The sequence below is a fragment of the Saimiri boliviensis genome, chromosome 5 (genome assembly GCF_048565385.1).
Source record: "Saimiri boliviensis isolate mSaiBol1 chromosome 5, mSaiBol1.pri, whole genome shotgun sequence".
Taxonomy (NCBI): domain Eukaryota; kingdom Metazoa; phylum Chordata; class Mammalia; order Primates; family Cebidae; genus Saimiri; species Saimiri boliviensis.
In genome coordinates this window covers 5,280,440-5,300,897 of record NC_133453.1, presented here as the reverse complement: position 1 = coordinate 5,300,897, position 20,458 = coordinate 5,280,440, and the positions used below count along the sequence as shown (strand labels likewise).

The 20,458-nt window shown below is 42.7% G+C and overlaps 1 protein-coding gene, 1 long non-coding RNA gene and 1 pseudogene across 4 annotated transcripts in view; 1 reads left to right on the top strand and 2 right to left on the bottom strand.

Annotated features, from left to right (window-relative positions):
* DRC11 (dynein regulatory complex subunit 11) overlaps positions 1–20,458 on the bottom strand; it is a 174,468-nt gene that overhangs the window by 80,630 nt on the left and 73,380 nt on the right. For all 3 annotated transcript variants that reach the window (XM_003936741.4, XM_074398811.1, XM_074398812.1), the window contains exon 8: positions 13,481–13,606. In XM_003936741.4, coding sequence (XP_003936790.1) covers positions 13,481–13,606 — 126 coding nt within the window. The remainder of the gene's footprint in view (positions 1–13,480; positions 13,607–20,458) is intronic.
* The window catches only part of LOC141584522 (uncharacterized), a 62,315-nt gene that overhangs the window by 34,868 nt on the left and 6,989 nt on the right, over positions 1–20,458 (top strand). The window lies entirely within an intron of this gene.
* On the bottom strand, positions 369–13,415 carry LOC141584521 (large ribosomal subunit protein uL3 pseudogene; annotated as a pseudogene).

Sequence of the window (20,458 nt, the reverse complement as noted above, 5' to 3'; positions counted from 1 at the left end):
GGGCCTGGCCACGTGGCCTGTGTGTGACATTTGCTGGATGAAACAAGGACAGATAAAGTACAGGCTTAATCCACGGGTGAATAGGTAAACGCAATGTGGTATTTCTATACAATGAAATGTTGAACTCACCCTCGGAAACGAGTGAACATGGACGCGGGCTACGGAGTAGAGGAACCGTGCCCTAAACGGAGAGCGTGAAGCCAGACCCGAAAGGCCTCACAGTGCGTGATCCCGGTTATATGAAAACAGACTCATGGAGGCAGAAGGTAGATTAGCGGTGGCCAGGGCTAGTTGTGGAGCAGAGACGGGGAAAGGAGAGGGACTGTTTAATGTGTACAGGGTCTCCTTGGGGTTGATGAAAACGTCTCCACTGACCTGCTACTTCATGGCATCCCTCATGATTTTTGCCAGATCCGAGAATCCCTGACCAACCATTGTTTCTTTAAATAGACTCACTTTCAAACTTATGTTCTTTAAAGAGGCAATCTCTATTGCTAAGGCGAAACCATAGTGGATACATTTTGGTTTCCTGATACACATGAGAATAAAACACAACAATGGGAATAAAGGTGTGGAGTCCTCGGATTCTCCCCAGCACGTGTCCCATGTGGCTGGGAAAGCCAGGGCTTCCTCCAGTCCGCCCCGGCCCAGGGCTGGCAGCGGCTCTCCCTCCCAAGACAGTGCTGGGTTACTGCCTGAGCAGAGGCACACTGGCTGCCTCTGTTGCTTTCTGAGGCGACTGCAGCTCTGATTAAGTCACCTGCTGGCTCAAGTGTCCTCAGGGGCTTTTCCCGTCCCGAGACCACGGTTTACCAGAGCACCGAAAGGCCACACCTCCTTGCCCCTCCTGACTCTCATCTGCGAATCTGCCGTGTCTTTTTTCCGCTTTGCACGTTTCAGCTTCACATTTTGCTTTGAGTCCTCTGTGTCTTTCAGCTTTGTATTTGCTCAGGTGGTTTAGTCCTTAAGCCGGTACTCGTCAGGCACCAGGAAGCAGGGAAGACGCGTGAAATGGGATTACAAGGGCTATGGGGAGGCCTGGGGTGCTGGGGAGGTGTGGGAATGACAGACTTGCCTGGAACCCAGCCCATAAGCCCCGCAGGGAAGCAGGGAGAGAACCTGGACCCAGATCAGGGAGCTCAAAGCCTGTGACAAAACTCACTCACCTCCCAGGGCTCACACTAAATCAAAGCTCTCTGGTAAGAAAGTCCCACCTAGGACACATGGCTTGGGTTAGCTGTGCCCCATTCCTGGCTCCCAAGAGACCTGGGCGTTAGAGAAAAGCCAGCAAGAGCAGCAAGAAAAAGACCAGTGGTGGATAAAGCAAGGCCTGCCTGGGAGGAAAGAGGGAGAGTTCACGAATGAAACAGAAATTTAAAATCCCTCTAATTAGCATATTTTTCCTCGGAGATTATTTATCATCTATTTGCCTCTCTCCTCTCTCTTTCTCTCTCTCTCTCCCTCTCCTCTCTCTTTCTCCTCACCCTCCTCTCCCCCCTCCCCCCACTCTCTCTCTCTGTCTCTCTCCCTCTCCAGGTATCACTAAGGACTCCTGCATCTTTATTACTTTTTTTTGGTCAATGTTATTGTGTATTTTTGCCATTTTTGTTTTGGATACCCAGATTGTTCTATGTTTGGTCTCTGGGAGCCCCTACACTGGTGACGCTGTGCTCGATGAGGGGGATAGGGGAAGGGATCCAGGAAGGGAGACTGAGGCGCAGCAAAGTGTTCCAGCAGGAGGGCCAGCACGCGTGAAGTCCAGATGGGGTGGGCGCTGTGACTCACAGAGACAACCGAAGGAGGTTCAGCGGCCGTGGGGACCATGTGGGGCTGGGAAGACAGAAGTGAGGCTGGAGTGTGGGGAGAGAGAGAGGGAAAGAAGAGAAGTGGAGGCGGGGAAGAGAGCCAGGGAGACAGAGACAGACAGAGAAGGAGGACGGCCCCTGAAAGGACTGTAAGCGGTGCTGACTTTCAGGGAGCTTGGAGTTGGTGTATGAGCAGAGCAGCTCCCCAGAAGCCTGGCGTGAGGGGATTGGCCCCACGGCACATCACTCTGGCTGGAATGGGGGAGCTGGGGGTGGGGAGGAGATGCATATGTGATGTCCATCTCTCTTTTTTTTTTTTTTTTTTTTTTTGAGACGGAGTTTCGCTCTTGTTACCCAGGCTGGAGTGCAATGGCGCGATCTCGGCTCACCGCAACCTCCGCCTCCTGGGTTCAGGCAGTTCTCCTGCCTCAGCTTCCTGAGTAGCTGGGATGACAGGCACGCGCCACCATGCCCAGCTAATTTTTTGTATTTTTAGTAGAGACGGGGTTTCACCATGTTGACCAGGATGGTCTCGATCTCTTGACCTCGTGATCCACCCGCCTCAGCCTCCCAAAGTGCTGGGATTACAGGCTTGAGCCACTGCGCCCGGCCGATGTCCATCTCTTATAGCAGAATCATAATTTATGATTTAAAAGTTTTACTGGATGAATAGGTATAACATGGTATTTAAAAAAATGTATATTTCTTTAGTTGGTGTGGCTGAACTTCATTGTGTTTGCTTTTCTGTTCGTTTCCTAACTTTGTGGCCTTATCTTGATTTTTACAAATGAAGGTGCGTGAACCCACCTGTTGACTGTGAACCTTATCGGAGCAGCTACTAAGGGTGGGGCTTGCTAGGTGCTAGAGCTGCACGGGTCCTGCCTCTGAGATCCTTGAGTCTTCCTGTCCCCCAATCCTCCTTCACGGTGCCTCGGGGCCACGACTACACCATGCCATGGCCTCTCTTCCTTTGCCATCTTTTACTAGGTGGTTCCCGGGTCCAGGGCTTCCCTGTAACTGTCACACACATGTTTCCCTGAACAGAAATCAGGAGTTGCCTTCCCAGACCCCATCCCGCCACTGTGGCTGGCCCTTCACACTCCGGCCCACTTCCTGAGGTGAGGCCGGCCAGCCATGACCCGTGTTCTGGCGCTGTCTTCCTCTACAGTGGGGGTGGCCCACTCCACTGTCAGACAACTCTTTCGACATCACCCAATGGAGAGAGACAGAAACAAATCCAATGCCCCAGCTCTGTCCTAGACCAATCACGTTCAGTTAAGTGAGAATCTCTTCCAAGATGTGTGGACACTGGGAGTCGTTTTTTCTGAAAACAACCCCAGGCAGCTAGACTGAAGGCTGCAGATTCAATGAAGTTGTCCTTCCAATCCTGGAGATCAGGAAGTCCGCACCCTCTTCACGCCCGAGTCTGCTCCAGATGAAGCCTTCCCGACACCTATCACCATTGCTCAAACGAGATTTCCAGACTGTTCGCCCTCCTGGCCATCCTGTGGACTGTTCTAGCTGCCCAGGCTCCCAGTGATGCAACGGTGCTGATTTAGTGTCATGGGTGGAGCCATGGCCGGTGACCTTCTTGGCCTTTGCAGCGTGTGAATGTGGCCTGCGGTTATGCTGCTGTCTGGATATTCCCGTCACACCGTGAGTCCAGAGTGGACAAAGCGCTCCTTCCTTTTTAATGCGTATACCAGGGAGACAGGTATCTCCTGCCTTCAAATTATACTCATGGGTTTTAGTTGTTCATTCCCAATGGCTTGATCAGCTCAGGCTGCTATAAGAAAATATTACAAACTAAGTGGCCCATAAACAAAAGAAATGTATTTCTCAGGTTCTGGAGACAGGCAAATCCTAGATCAACGTCCGCACAGATTTTGCGTCTTGTGGGGCTGCTCTCTGCCTCAGAGAGTGCGTGTTCCAGCCATGTCTTCACCTGGTGGAAGGGGCGAGGCGGCTCTCTGGGGTTTCTTTCACAGAGACACTCATCTCAATCACAAGGGCTCTGCCCTCATGACCGAATCACCCCCTGGGGCCCCACCTCCTAACACCGTCACACTGGTGATTAGCTTTCAGCGTATGAATTTTGAAACTGGGGGGACACAAAAATTCAGACCATGGCACCTAACAAATGCCAGTTTCTTACATTTGGCTGCCTGCGTGACTTCATGCTGCTGGAGCGGAGTGTTCATTCATGCCTCCGTCGTTTTCCATCTCCCTTGCTTTCGAGGCTTGCGGGCTGACCAAATCATGAATAGATTTGATCTATTAACTTAACCCAATGGAGAGCTTAAAAAAAAATAAAAAAGAAAAAAGGAAAAAAAAAAAAAAAACTCCAATGCCCCAGCTGCCCTAGACCAATTATGTTCAATTAAATGAGAATGCCAGAATCTCTTCTTTTCCAAGGTGTGTGGACATTGGGAGTCTCCTTCTAAGAGGGAGCAGAAGTGTGTTCTCATGTGCAGACGGACCTCAGAGTTGAGTCACTGTGGTATCTGCCTTCTCTGCCTGGCCACACCAGCAGCATGCCATGATCTGTGGTTGGTAGCATCCAACTTTCTTTTTTGCAAACTGAGCCATTTCCATGGCTCCAGTCTTCTGGGGTTCCTCAAACATCACAATTAGCAGCAGTGACAGTTCACCTGCCCAGTCTCTAGGTACTGCTAAGATGCTCAACTACACAGAAAGCTTCCTTTAGAGCAGCTCGTTGCTTTCTCATCAGCTTCCTGCTTTATCTTCATGGCCCAATCAGTTACAAATCACTCAGGACAAAGCAGTTGTTAAGTAAAAATAAACTTATGGAGGCCTCATGATTTGATTTAGGTGATAATAGTCCCCCTTTCTCAAGGAGGATACATTCCAAGACCCCCAGTGCACACCTGAAGCCTTGGATAGTACCAAACCCCACATACACTGTACTTTTTCCTGCATGGAAACAGGCAGGTAGTGTATACAGCATGAACATGCCGGACAAAGGGATGATTCATGTCCATGGCCGGATGGGACAGTATGGTGCAAGACTTCGTTAACACTGTGAAGAATGGTGCACAGTTCAAAACTTAGGAATTTTCCATGTGATATTGATGGTTCATACTTGACTGTGGGTAATTGGAACTGCGAAAAGTGACATTACGAATAAGGGGGGATTAGTGCATATTTAAAAAGCTGGTTTGTGGAAACGGACCATTTTTAGTAAGTTTCCAGCTACTATGTGAATACTGTCCCTTATACAGCACAGACAAACGCTGCGTGCAGAAGGTCTCTAAAGTTTCCTACTGACAGTCAATGAGACGTACTGAGAGATGTGGAGATGCAAATGCAAATGTTTCTAGAAGAGGCTTTGTGGTCAAATATTTTATCCTCTGTATTTGTCTTTGTGAAACTAGGAGGGAAGTCCGAGACCCTCCCCAGATGTTAACTATTGCTATAATTTCCTGCCTGGCTTAAAGGGCGACTCAAATGCATGGAGGTTCTGTTGAAACTTTTCTATTGGCAAGAATGTGCATCTGAAGTAGGTTGTTGAGGGACAGCTGATACCTCACGCTGGTAGGACTGTGGAAAAATTCAAATAGGGCTGCAGCTGTTAGATTTTTTGAAATGAGGGTATACATTGTGGCATACATCTGTTAACGTACAAGTTCAAATGTCAAAGGGATCACTCGGCAGCTTTTAGATTACCTGCTTCTTCCCTCTGGGTCTGTATCCTGGAGTGGGGGAGAGGTCGACCAGCAATTTTGAAGAGGCTGATGATTTCCCACTGATCTGAGAGTGAAATAATAATCCCCTTTCTCTAGATTCAGAACTAAAAATCAACCCAGACACTACAATGGCTGAACACTTATATTTAAAAATTAATAGGCACCAAATAACGTGAGACCTTATACAATTAAACTTGAACAACAGATCAAGCGTCTCCAGTGTTTCCGAGCCTGCATTTAGGCCGTGGTTTTACTTTTCTGCTCATACCTTCCCATCGGCACTAGGGAATCAACGTTCTTCATGGCTTTCAGGGCTTCAGAGTGTCACTCTTTCCCCGACAAAAGAAATACAAACGAAAAGAGAGAATCTACAATGGAAAGTCTAAAAATGTGTAGCTGTGTCCTGAATGCGTCTGTCCCAAGTTTCTTTGATGATGGTATCTGTGTTGATTTTTGTTGGAAAGAGCTTCTTGGTCATGAGTGTGGCAGTAAGAAATAAACCGTATTTTTCACATGGGCCATGCAGGCTGCCAGCTGGTTACTGGCTCTCTAGCTCTCCAGTCCTCAGGGTTGGAATCTACACCACGGGCCCTCAGCTCTCTGGCCTTTGAACTCTACTGCCAGCTCTCCTGGGACCCCCCTCTTGCAGATGGCAGATGGTGGACTTCTCAGGCTGCATAACCGAAGGAACCAATACCTTCTGATGAATGAATCTTTCTCTATATAAATATAAAAGGACACAGAGGATACATATACACACACATACAGGCCATACGTATTTTTTATATATCTCTCTCCTATTGGTTTTGTTTCTCTGGCCCACCCTGACCACACTTTCTTCTCAAGCCTTCTCTTCACCACTGCTGTGTCATCTACCCCCGTGGCCCTCTCTCTCTTTAAAGAACCTCCTGAGTGACTCTATCGTATCCTTAGTTTAAACTCCTCATTTTTTTCCAGTGGAAAATAACTTTTATTGAGAACCCACCAGGTGCAAAATCTCTTCCTGGTATTAAGCTCCATCTTCTTTTGCAATGTGGTCTTTCTTGAGTGGTTCCATGAATGCTTTCTTCTCTTCCATGGTCTGGAAGCAGCCAGGGCCAAACTTGGAGGTGGTGTCGGTGAACTTGAGGTCAGTCTTCTTCAGAGCCGGCCGTGTGGTCTTGCCAGCAAAGGCTGGTGGAGGGTGAGCACAGGTCTTCGCTTCTTGGTTCCCGACACACAGCCCTTCAGCATGACAAAGTCACTGGTCACTTCATCATAGGGGACAAAGCAACCCAGAGAGCTGATGCTCCTGTCAGGCAGGTTATGGTCAGTGGAGGCATTGTTCTGAGTCAGTTTGTCTCCTTGATGAGGTATCCCTGGCTGATCTCACAGCTGGATCTTCTTGTTGGTCTCAGTGTGGTGATGGTAGCCTTTCTGCCCAGCATGTGCCACAGAGAAGGCCACACAGGTAGGATGCCATGCCCCAATCCAGGCCACCTTGGGCAAGCCTCAGTGGGTCTTACAGGGCAGCTTCTTGGTGTGCCAATGGCTTGTGACCCCTTTGTAGTCTTTGCCCTTGGTCACCCCGAAGACATCAATCATCTCATTCTGCCCAAACACTTGGTTCCCAGGTGCCTGTAGCCTCTCCCAGGCGCAGTCCAGCCTCTTGGCCACAGTGCCTCTGCTCACCTGGATCTCCATCAGCGGGGCCTTCCTCTGGTGTGGAGGGAGCAGGTGCATGTGGGTGCGGGCAGTGACGCGGATGACCTGGCAGTGCTTCCTCATGCTGCTGAAGTCCTGCTCCAGCTTTTTCTTGTTATTCTTTCTGCCATTTCTTGCAGCACTTGGTAAAGGCCTTCTTTTTAGATTTATGCCAGTTCTTAGAAAAGTGCTTTTTGTGCTCATCACTGATGTGCTTAGCAAAGATCGTCTTGAAGGTCTGGAGGCCTCCAGGGTTTCCACATAGCCCACAATGCCCACAGCCACAATGGCGGCATCTACACAATGGTCCCAGCCTCCACCACCTCCTTTTTGTTCACCTCGAATCCTGGCCTATTGACTTCTTGCACCATGTGGGTCATGCTAGCCTTGTATCCCAGGAAGACTGCGAGGTGGATCGGCTTGGAAGGGTCATCCGTAGGGAAGCTCTTTGCCTTCTCACAATGCCTGCTGTGCGCTTCTCAGGCAGAAAGCCGAGGGACCCATGTTTGGGAGCGGAGAACTTCCTGTGAGACACCACGACATCAAATTCCGCTGGTAGAGACTAATTTTATTTTTCCTTTTTTGAGACAGTCTCCCTCTGTTGCCCAGGCTAGAGTGCAGTGGTGCAATCATGGCTGACTGCAGCCTTGACTTCCCTTGCTCAGGAGATCCTCCTGCCTTAGCTGCCTGAGTAGCTGGGGCCACAGGCACATGCCATCATACCTGGATAATTTTATAAAAATTGTTTGTAGAGATGGGGTTTCCCTATGTTCCCCAGGCTGGTCTCGAACTTCTGGATTCAAGTAATCCTTCTGTCATGGCTTCCCAAAGTGCGGAATTACAGGTGTGAGCCAGTGTGCCCAGCCAGTTCTCCTTATGGCAGAGGGACTGAGTGGGAGAAGGAAAACTGTCCATTTATCCTTCCAGAAATTCCCAGATGGAAGCCTGTATAGAACTTCATGGTGCTGGATTTCTTCCTGCCTTCCATGCTGTTCCCATCCCCACGTTGGTTTCACCTCTTTCTCCTGTCCCAATATGAAGCTGTAATCCAGATTCTCCAACTTCCATTCACACTGATTTTCCTACACCTTATCCATGCCCCACCTTCAACTAGAGTTTTCCTGAGTTGGCATAAATCCTGATCCATACCATCAGTCTTTATCTCTCCTGAGTTTGTCCTGAACTTCCAGCTGTTGAACCATAGACAATGGTTTGGCTCAATAGCTCTAAAGCAGCCCTGGTCTATCTGTCCTCAGTCTTCCCTCCATTCCACTCAAGACTCCTGGAGTTCACCTCAACTCCTTGGTCTCCTCCTGTTTCTTCCACACCCTGTCAGCCAGGCCAGTCATCCTTTGTGGTATCTCTTGCATCTTTCGTGATGTCTCTTCTATCTGCTTCATCTTTTTATACCCAGTCCTTTCATCCCAGGGCAGATCTTCATCTGAGCATTTATTCATGTCTTTGAAAGTAACTATTGTATAGCTTTTGAGTCCCAAGCACTGTCAGAGAAGCCAGTCAGAGTTTCGGGTCACTCTACCTGCTGCAGGGGAATACAACAAGGGGAGAGGAGGTGGGGGCATCGGCTGGGAGGCTGGTGCAGGTGCACCCCTGAGAGGCAATGATGCCTCTTGGTCAGGCGGTCGCCGTGGAGATGGGGAGAAGTGGGAAGACTTGGCTATGAGTGTAGGCTCCTGAAAGGGTCTCCTGACATTCCGTATCCCCCATGAAGCCTCCCTGCCACTCTGGTGCCTAAGATCATCACTCTCCTTTGAGTCCACAGTGCCTCTGTTGGTCCTTTGCCTGTGTAACCAAATGCACCCTTTCTCTAAGCAGTGATTTTTGACCTTTTTTTTAAAAAAAGGGCCTCTTGAAAACAGGAAGAAAGCTGACACACCTTTTCTCCAGGAGAGTGCTTCTTCCCATAAACGTTTACATACAATTACAGGGTGTTTAACCATGGGGACCCTGTTCCCTGGGCTAAGGACTCTATTATCTCATAGCTCACAAGCCAACCTCTCCCTTCTCTAAATCCTCTTCTCTTGTTGTATTTCAGTGGACACAGAAGATGCTCCAGACATACATTTCCATGATGGCACCCTTATTCCTGATAACTTCTTTTGGAAATGCATGACATTTCCTTGTCCATTTTTGTAAAGTCATGCCAAATTTGGTTTGAAACATTCTAAAATAACATAAGAATGTGGTTGGCTGAATGGTTCAATTTGGAGCACTTCTTTGGGCTCTTCAAGGGACTGAGGAGGAGGAGCTGTGGTCAGAGTTATGTCTGCTGGCACCGCAGATCAGCAAAAGCTTTCAATGTGAACTGCACTGCATAAAGGTCCAGGGGTCATTCCAGAAGAATGCAGCGCTAAGTTAAATCATTTTGAGGCTGGAGTGAATTTAGAGAAGACTCATTAACGTTCATGATCATGTTATGACAGGTCAATACCACTTTAAATCGTTCCAAATGGTCTAACATGTGGCTTGAAAAATAACAGAGGAAGCAGTTGTAAGGATGACTGCATAGTGCTCTATTCCTGTTACTTTTGCTTCTAAAGCCAATGTGAGGTCCACATAACTGTGAGACAAAGGCGATTACTTTGGTGTTGAAAGCACCTTTGCAGGAACGCTTTCAGCTTGCAGAAAATGTCCTCCTGGCACTAGCACTGTCTTCTGTTAAAGTGCTTTCCACGGAGTGTTCCTTAACTGCAATCCACAACAATTTTGGATTTAAAACCGAGGACTCAAAAGAAAGACTATTGTTTTACCTGTTGAATTTTGAGAGTTCTGTATGTATTCTAGGTGTTAATCCTTTTTCAGATAGATAGTTTATTTTATCCCCATCTATAGTTTTTATTTTCATCCTCTTCACTGGGTCTTTCACAGACCAACAGTTTTCGATTTTGATGAGGCCCAATTTATATTTTTTTCCTTTTATGGATCCTGTTTTTGGTGTCCAGTCTAAGACCTCTTTGCCTAGCTCTAGATTCTGAAGATATTTTTCCTACGTTTTAATTTCAAGGATTCATAGTTTTATGGTTAAGTCCATGACCCATTTTGAGCTAATACTTGTATGAGGTCTGCAGTTTACCTAGAGGTTCGTTTCCTTGCCTGTGAATGAAAGACTAACTTTTAGAACCTCATATTTGAATGTATTTATTGTGCTTATCTCTCTCTCTCTCTCTCTCTTCTTCTTCTTCTTCTTCTTTTTTTTTTGTACAGACTGGCTCTCACTATGTTGCCCAGGCTGGGTGCCAACTCCTGGCCTCAAGTGATCCTCCTGCCCCAGCCTCCCAAAATGCTGCAATTACAGGTGCAAGCCACTGAGCAGGATTACTGTGCTTTTGTGTTTTCACCTCCACTACCCCTAAATGGAAGATGAACATCCCAGACTGCTCTGTTTCCTTCTGTCTTTTCAGCATCTCAGTGTGGAGGGGCTCCAGATGATCCAAATAAGGAACTGAAAATGTTCATATTTTAAACATTAAACTGTTTCGCCAAGCTTCTTGATGAAAAGATCAAATACAAGATTACTCATCACAGATATTTTATTTAAAAATGGTCTTGTGTACAATTACAGAAATCCACCATGACAATCCTGCTCTTTCTCCCTCCACTAGCCCTGCAATAAGTTGGGAATTCACATGGAAACACTGATTCATTGTGAAATTCAACCGAAACATTCAGCAGTTCTCATGACTTTTTTTGCTCGTGTAATACATTTTGTCATATTTATGTTAATTTGTAACTGTCTAATGGACTTGCAAAGCTTTTAGCTCTCTACCTGTGCGATATTAGAAAATAGCCTATTTTCCATTTAAAGAGGTTAGTTGAAATAGTCAGATAATCCTATCAGTTTTTAAATATGGGATATTTTCCAAATTTTCCAATTATGCATATAGAACTGGCAATTGATAAGTGGTCTTATCAAAATACTCAAAGAACAATCATGCAGCTGGGCCCGCTGAGGGCTGGGATAAGCCAGCATCCAGACAAGTAACAGACTACTTGCCTCTCTCTCCTCCCTTGCACTTTAACCATGAGGGATTATAATGCCTTTTGCTATAGGTCAAAATGCCAATTCTCACAAAACTATTTGAATAACTGGTCTCAGGAATGGTTTGAAGTATTCTAGGGTTCATTCCAGAGTAAGAAAGACACTTTTTTCTTTTTTGAGACGGAGTTTCACTCCGTCTCCCAGGCTGGAGTTTAGTGGCACGATCTCGGCTCATTGCAGCCTCTGCCTTTTGGGTTCAAGCAATTCTCCTGCCTCAGCATCCCCAGTAGCTGGGACTACAGGCGCGTGCTGCCATACCCAGCTAATTTTTGTATTTTTTATTAGAGACAGGGTTTCACCATGTTGGCCAGAATGGTCTTGATCTCCTGACCTCATGATCCACCTGCCTCGGCCTCCCAAAGCAGAGTAAGACTTTTAAAAGTCTCTGGAAAAGATAAATCTGATCTCTAAGAAGTATAGCAACATAACTTAAATATATATCAATTTTTACTAGAGTTGACCATTTCTTCTTTTAATAATCACATTGTCACTATGCAAATCTGCATTTATCATGAACAATTTCATTTCTGATTCTGAAGGCTTTCCCCCTTCATCTGCAAGCATTTCATAAATGCTGATGTTCTCAAACTTTGCTTTTTGTTCATCGTTAAGTGACTCTTTAATAGCTAGTTAATAAAATACTTTCACCCAACAAAGACCAGATTGTGTAGCTGGTAATTACAGATTTATATGGAACAAGCTTCACTAACAGCGAATTTTTAATTTGCAAGTATAAAACTCCCTCGTGCATATTTAGAGGAAGAGATTCTTAGAATAAAATTGGAATTCTTCCAATTCTCTTTATTCTTAGGCACTTCTTCAAAATTATCATGTAGAATAAGAGTATGATTTTAAAAATTAACTGTATTCAAGGGGCTTTTATTTTTTTTCCCGAACAAGCTAAAACTTCTGGGGTATAGGCAGGAGAATAGGGCACTAGGTGGTCTCCCAGATAGGGTTCCCTGTAAGCACTCAGATGGAGACACATGTAGGTGGTCCACTGGGAACACCATGCAGAAGGAAGGGAGGGAGGGAGGCAGCCCTAGGCGGCGGGAGAAGCTAAGTTGTGATGCGATTGCAAGAGGGCTGTCAGCTGATCCAGCAGGGAGCAACAGAAGCTGGGAGAACCCTTGGAGTTGTCCAGGCAAGGTGAGGGGACTGGGCTTTGGTACTATCACGTGAGTATCCTGGGGTTGCTGGGCCAAATGGTATTTCTGGTTCTAGATCCTTGAGGAATCGCCACACTATATTCCGCAATGGTTGAACTAATTTACGCTCCCACCAGCAGTGTAAAAGCGTTCCTATTTCTCCACAGCCTCTCCAGCATCTGTTGTTTCCAGACTTAATAATCACCATCCAAACTGGCATGAGATGGTATCTCCTTGTGTTTTCCATTTGCATTTCTCTAATGACCAGTGATGGTGAGTTTTTTTTTTCATGTTTGTTGGCTGCATAAATGTCTTTAAGGATTCACTCTTCAGAGCTGATTCCAATTGGATTTGGGTCAGCTGTGAAGCAGTATCTGACTGCAACACGCTCTACTTCAAACATAGTCATATTTTAGGGTGAGGCCATCTTCAAGCCTGAGATCTGTTTCCCATAGAAAGAGTTTATGCTGAGAGCACATGGGCCCCGAGAGTGCACCTCTTCTGCAGGCTTCCCCATGAAGACCCCCCAGTTATTGGCAAGCCCACCCCACCTCTGCTTCCAATCCCACCATATGAGGGAAGGAGGGGCCCAATGTGACACTGTGAACTCTTGATTTCCTTTGGTAACAGATACTTCTGTGAAAATATATCCAGATGTCAATGCTAAATGATAAATTCGAATGAACACATTTTGGTTAACTTAGTATGATTATTTTGACTTTCCAGTGTTTACTTGGTTTGCTAAGCATTTTTACTTCTCTCTACCCTTGAGGAAAGACAAGTGGGATAATTTATTTTGAGGAAGAAAAAAATCAAAGCAATCAGGTATGTGAATAAACATGTGCAGTATCTGAATTGTTGAAACCAGGACTGATCCTGATTTATAAGTTATAGAAAATGTGGCAATGGATTGTTGATCAATATTTGAAAATTGAAAGCCTGTAGGTAGATAACATGGTTTCTCTAGGAAACAAACGGTTGCAATCCCAACAGATTTGGAAATATCTCATTGACTCAAAGCAAAAAGTCACTAAAAAGAAAATGAAATAAAATTTCTAAAACTCCATACAAATATTTTACCTTATTTTTTTCCTTTTTTCCCTTCTTTTGTTTTTTGGCTTTCTTAGGTTGTTTTTCCTTTTTCTTCTTTTTCCTCTTTTCATTTTTTTCTTCTTCTTCTTGCTTTGCAATGATATCCTCAATAACCTAGTGAAAACCAAAACAGTCATAACATTTTCATAGATCCGTATCAGGAGGAGGACTGTTTTTCCTGTCTGGAAGGAAGTATTCGTGCTGGTCAGTATCACCTCTCTGCTTGGCCCTGGACCCTGCAGGCTGACCCCTTCTGGGGCATGGCAGAGCTCCTGCCTGCCATCTACCCTTAGCTGGATTCGTGACTGGGAGGCAGCAGCCTCTGTAGATGGAGAGAGAGTCTGGACACTTCTGAGCCCAGTTCCTTTCCTGATTCTACCCACTCCAGCTCTTGAAGGTTCCAGAAACTCTAGGGGAGGTTACAGCTTCCTCAGTGTCTCAACAACTGCTGGATGTGCCAGCCCTGCCCATAACTCATCAAAATCCAGGGGGAGGATGCCACTGTTTCCTGCCAGGGTCCGATGGCAACAGCCATTCTTGCAATAACTTCCATTTTCATGAGTTGATTTATTTCACCAGTGATTTGATTTATATCCCCTACGGTGACAAAAGACCTTTTATCTTCCTAAATCGTAAAACATTTGTTAAAAAGTACCTAGTTCACATAGGAGTAGCACTACTGGAGAATTATTGTAGATTTGTTATAGACCATATGATTGGGTTCAATACAACAATGCTCACTGGGCACTGACTGCCACAGAGAGCTGTGAATTCCAGGAGATAAAAAGGTGACAATGACAGGACTTGCCTTCCTGTTTGGCTCCCCCGGGGTGGGGGTGGTTTGCTCATCACTCGTCACGTGGCCAAGACAAGCTGCATAAGCTCTCTGAGACTCGGTTTCCTCAGCTCTAAAATGGAGCCAGCATCTCCCTACGTGATACTTAGGATCTGCCGGACATGCTTCTGAGAGCCTCTCACAGACAGACTCCTTTGCTGCTCCACCAGCCTCACGGGGTTTGCTGTTGTCCCGTTTTATGGATGAGGGAACTGGGATACTCAGAGTGCAGTATCCTGGCCAGGGACACACAGCTAGTGAGTAGCTGAGCTGGGATTCTGCAGGCACTAACCAGGATGAATTTCATAATGTAGAGAGAAAGGAGGCAAGATGCAGAAGAACACGTCAACTTACTGCATCGTGCAAAATGCGCACAGTGAAACCAGCAATCCATACTCCAGTCTCAGGTACACACACACGTGGTCCGAGTACAAAGGAATGTAAGGGAGCGACATGCTCCAAATTAAGTACAGCAATTGCCTCTGAAAATGGAGCAATTAAAACAATTGGGGATGAGGAGACAAGGGCTAATATCGTTTTACTCTAGTGTGGAGGAAGGTGAGAGGAGAAGCATGTGCTGTGCACATATTTGGCAGTGCAAAAATGATCTTTTCCCAGCCTGAGCAGCATGGCAAAACCCCATGTCTACAAAACATACAAAAAATTAGCCAGGTGTGGTGGTGCACACCTGTAGTCCTAGCGATCTGGGAGGCTGAGGTGGGAGGATTGCCTGAGCCTGGGAGGTAGAGGCTGCAGTGAACTATAATCCAGCCACTGCACTCCAGCCTGGGTGACAGGTGAGATCCTGCCTCAAAAAATGAAACAACACAAAACACAAACAAACAAAGGCTCACCATGACTCATAGAATCAAGGTGTGGCTGCCTAGGTCTTCATTGTACTGGAACACTTGGAACACAGACTTTGTCTGGACCTTAGAAACCGCAAAACTTTCAGAAAGGTAAAGACTTAAAAAAAAAAAAGTCTCATATGTAAAATATGAGCAACTGAAAGAAATCTGAAGTCCTTATTTGTAAAGTATACATTTCACTGTGGCCTTATCAGTTAAGCCTTTTTAAATCTTATCAATCAAATGGTTTACTTCATCTCTCTCCTTTTACAGTTTATTAGTTTAAATTTTCAAGTATTATATTTTCATGGTTCACAATTCAAAGATTATGAAAACTAATTATACATACATACAGTGAAAAGTTTCCTCCCCATACTATTAACTAGCCAAGAAGATCCACTTTCTCATTTTATTTTTTATTAAGACACGATTGACAAATTTAATATATTTACAGTATACAACGTGATGTTTTGATATGTGTACACATTGTGGAATGATTAAATCAAGCTAATTAACATGTCCATCACCTTACATACTTAGCATTTTTTTGTGTGTGATGAGAACATTTAACAATCTATTTTTTTAGCAATTAAAAAATCTATGATGTAGTATTGTTAATTATAGTCACCATGCTGGACAATACATGTCCAGAACTTTTTCGTCTCCTGTCTATTGGAAACTCTGTACCCTTTGACCAACATCCCTGATCTTCCCTTCCCATCTCTGGTAATCACTATTCTACTCTCTGCTTCCATAAGTTAATAAGATCATGCAGTATTTGTCTTTCTGTGCTTGGCTTATTTCACTTAGCATAATGTCCTCGAGGTTCATGTATGCTATCACAAGTGACAGAAATTTCCTTCTTTTTTGAAGCTGAATAGTGTTCCATTGGGTATATATAACACATTATGTTTATCCATTCACCCACTGAAGAACACTGAGGTTGCTTCCATATCTTGGCTATTGTGAGCAATGCTGCAATGAACATGGGCATGCAGACATCTCTTTGATGCACTGACTTCAATTCCTTTGGATACATACTTAGTAGTGGGATTGCTGGATCCTATGGTAGTTCTATTTTTCATTTTTTGAGGAACTTCCACACTGTTTTAACATAATAGAAGTGTTAATTTACATTCCCACCAACAGCATACAAGGGTCCCCTTTTCTCACATCCTTGCCAACACTGGTTATCTTTTGTCTTTTTGATAACAGCCATCCTAACAAGTGTGAGGTAATATCTCATTGTTTAATTTGCATATGTCTGTGGCATTGAGCATTTTTCCATATACACGTTGACCATTTGTATGTCTTCTTTTGAGAAATGTCTATTCACGTCCTTTGCCCAATTTGAAATTAGGTTACTTTCTTGCTATAGCTTTGTTTAAATTATTTATATATTTTGCATATTAGTGTCTTATCAAATGTATGGTTTGCAAATATCTTCTCCCAATTCATAGGCTGACTCTTTTGTTTCCTTGCTGTGCAGAAGCGTTTTAGTTTGGTACAATCTCATTTATCTATTTTTATTTTTGTTGCCTATGCTCTTGGGGTCATATCCAGAAAAATCACTGCCCAGACAAATGTCATGGAGCTTTCCCATTTTTTTTTTTTTTAAACTGGAGGCACACTAAAATTTGTACTAATAACTTTGTTTTCCTACAGTAGTTTTATAGTTTCTGGTCTTTTGTTCATGGCTTTCATTCATTTTAAGTTGATTTTTGTATATGGTGTGAAATAAGGGTTCAATTTCCTTGTTCTGCATGTGAGTATCCAGTTTTCTCACACCATTTATCAAAGAGAATTATCCCTCTTCCATTGTGTGTCCTTGACACCCTTGTTGAAAATCAATTTGCTATAGTGTGTGGGTTTATTTTTGGGTTCTCTGTTCTGTTCCATGGATCTATATGTCTGTTTTTATGCCAGTATCATGCTGTTTTGCTTTCTGTAGCTTTGTAATATATTTGGAAATCAGGAAGTGTGATGTCTCTAGTTTTGTTCTTTTAGCCCAATATTTCATTGGATATTGGAGGTGTTTTCTGATTCCATATAAATTTTAAAATTGCTTTTTCCATTTCTGTGAAAAAGTGTCACTGAAATTTTGATAATGATTACACTGAATCTAGAAATAACTTTAGGTAATATGCACATTTTTACAACATTAATTCTTCCCATTCATGAGTACAGGGTATCTTTCTATTTGTTTGTGTCCTCTTAAAATTATTCCATTAATGTTTTGCAGGTTTCAATATGCAAATCCTTCACAACTTTGATTATATTTATACCTAAATTTTAAAAATTATACCTACATTTTAAAAATTTAGTTATAAATACAATGATACCTAATTATATTTTTATAATTAGGTATAATTTAAATTATATATTTATATAATTATATAAATATATAATTATACCTAATTATATACTTATACCTAATCAGGTATTAATATATAAACAATGGAGAGTTCATTTTTAGTGTATAGAAATGTTACTGATCTTTTGTATGTTGATTTTGTATCTTGCTACTTTACTTAAGTTTGTTTGTCAGTTCTAATAGTATTTTTTTGTGGAGTCTCTGGGTTTTCTTTTTAAATTTTAAAAAAATTTAATACAGACAGTGTCTTGCTATGTTGCCCAGGCTATTCTTGAAAACCTGTGCTAAAGTGATCCTCCCACCTCAGCCTCCCAAAGTGCTGGGATTACAGGCGTGAACCACCAAGCCTGGCCTCTGGGGTTTTTCTATATACAAGATCAGACTGTCAGAAAACAGACAATTTCACTTCTTCTCGTCCTATTTGGATGCCTTCTATTTCTTATTCTTGCCTAATTGCTCTGGCTAGCACTTCTGAACTAGGTTGAATAAAAGTGACAAGAGTGGGCACCCTTATCTTGTTCCAGATCTTAGAGGAAAAATCCAGATTTTCACTGTTGAGTATGATGTTAGCCATAGGCTTTTCATATATAGTCTTTATTGTTTGAGGTAAGTTCTCTATGTAATTTGTTGAGTTTTTATCATTAAAGAGTTCTGAATATTGTCAAATACCTTTTCTGCAACTATTAAAATGATCATATAATTTTAATCCTTCATTATGTTAACGTGGTGTGTTACACTGATTGATTTGGATAGGTTGAAACACTGTTGTGTCCCAAGGATAAATCCTGTTTGATCATGGTCCATGATCCTTTTAATGTGCTCTTGAATTTGGTCTGCTAGTATTTTGTTGAGGATTTCTGCACCTGTGTTCATCATGAATATTGGCTTATAATTTTCTTTTATTTCAATGTCTTGTCTGGCTTTGGTATGAGGTTTATGCTGGCCTCATAAATGAATCTGGAAGTATTTTTTTCTCTTTAATTTTTGGGAAAAATTTAAGAAGCATTGATATTAGTTCTTTCCATGCTTGGTAGAATTCACCCAAGAGGCCATCTGTTCCTGGGCTTTTTGTGGGAAGGATTTTGATTACAGATTCAATTTCTCTACTCATTATGATTTTCTATTTTTTCATGATTAGTCCTGTTGTATGTTTATAGGAATTTATCCATTTCTTCTAGGCTAATGAATTTGCTGCTATACAATTATTCATAGTAGTCTCATGATCTTTTGTATTTCAATGGTATCAGTTGTAACATCTCCTCTTTCATTTTTAATTTTATTTGTCTGATTCTTTTCTTTCCTATTCTAGTTAACAGTCTTTCAACTTTGTTTATCTTTCAAAAAACCAACTTTTAGTTTACCTTTTCTATTTTTTTGAGGCTCTATTTCATTTATTTTTGTTCTAATCTTTATTTCCTTCCTCTTCTAATTTTGTACTTATTAGTAGTTTGTTTTTCTTTTTCTGGTTCCTGAGGTATAATGTTAGGTTGTTCGAGATCTTTATTCTTTTTTGGTGTAGGCATTTATTGCTATAAACTTTCCTCATAGTACCACTGTTGTTGCATTTCATAGGCTTTAGTATATTGTCTTTCCATTTTTATTGGTTTCAAGACATTTTAAAATTTACCTTTAAATTTCTTCTTTGATCCATTGGTTGTTTAGGAGCATGTTGTTAATTTCTACCTATTTGTCAAATTTCAAAGATTTTTCCTTTTATTGATTTCTGGTTTCACACCATTGCAGTCTGAAAAGATATAATTGATATGATTTTCATCCTTTTAAATTTGTTTAAGGCTTGTTTTGTGGCTGAATATATGACTCACCCTGAGGAATGCTCTATGTGCACTTGAAAGCAATGTATATTCTGCTGCTGTTAAATCAAATGTTTTGTATATGTGTATTAGGTCCATTTGGTCTGAAGTGCAGTTCGAATTCATTGTTTCCTTATTGATTTTATGTTTGAATGATCTGTTCATTGTTGAAAGTGAGGTATTAAAATTCCCTCCTATTATTGTATTGTAATCTATCTCTCCCTTCAGATCTATTAATATTTGTTTTTCATATTTATGTGCTCTGATGTACATACATATTTGCAACTGTTATCTCCTATTGATGAGCTGATCCCTTTATAATTATATAATGATCTTACTGGCCCTTTTTTACAGTTTTTGACTTAAAGTATATTTTGTCAGATATAATTATAGCTACCCCTGCTTTCTTTTGGATTCAATTTACATGGAATATCTTTTTCTATCTCTTCACCTTCATTTTATGTGTGTCCTTAAAGGTAAAGTGAATCTCTTGTATACAGCACATAGTTGGGTAATTTTTTAAAGATCCATTCATCCACTCTATGTCTTTTGATTGGATAATTTAATTCATTTACTTTTAAATTAATTATTGGCAGGAAGAACTTATTGCTGCCACTTTGTTAATTACTTTCTGATTGTCTTGTAGATACTTTTTTTCATTTTGTTCTGTTATTATTTTCCTGATTTCATTAGTTTATTTGCATTGTCTTGTAATTTGTTGAGGTCCTTGAGAATACTTATTTTGAATTCTTTGTCAGGTAATTCATGGATCTCCAACTCCTTAGGGTCAGTTACTGAAAGTTTATTGTGTTCTGTTGGTGGTGTCATGTTTCCCTGATTCTTCATGTAGTCTATGAATGACTCTGTACATTTCAATAACTAGTCACCCATTCCAGACTTTATGGACTGGCTCTGGAAGAAAAGACTTTCACCTGTGGGCAGCAGGATGGAAGGACAGAGGGATGCTGGGGGCACCATAGCAACAGGTCTAGTGGTGTAAGCTATCAAGTGTGGGGGCATTTGTGACTCCAAATCTGGGAGAGCATTAAGTTTTGCCATCTCAGGCAGCTGGTCTGTGATGTTGGCACCTGCATATAA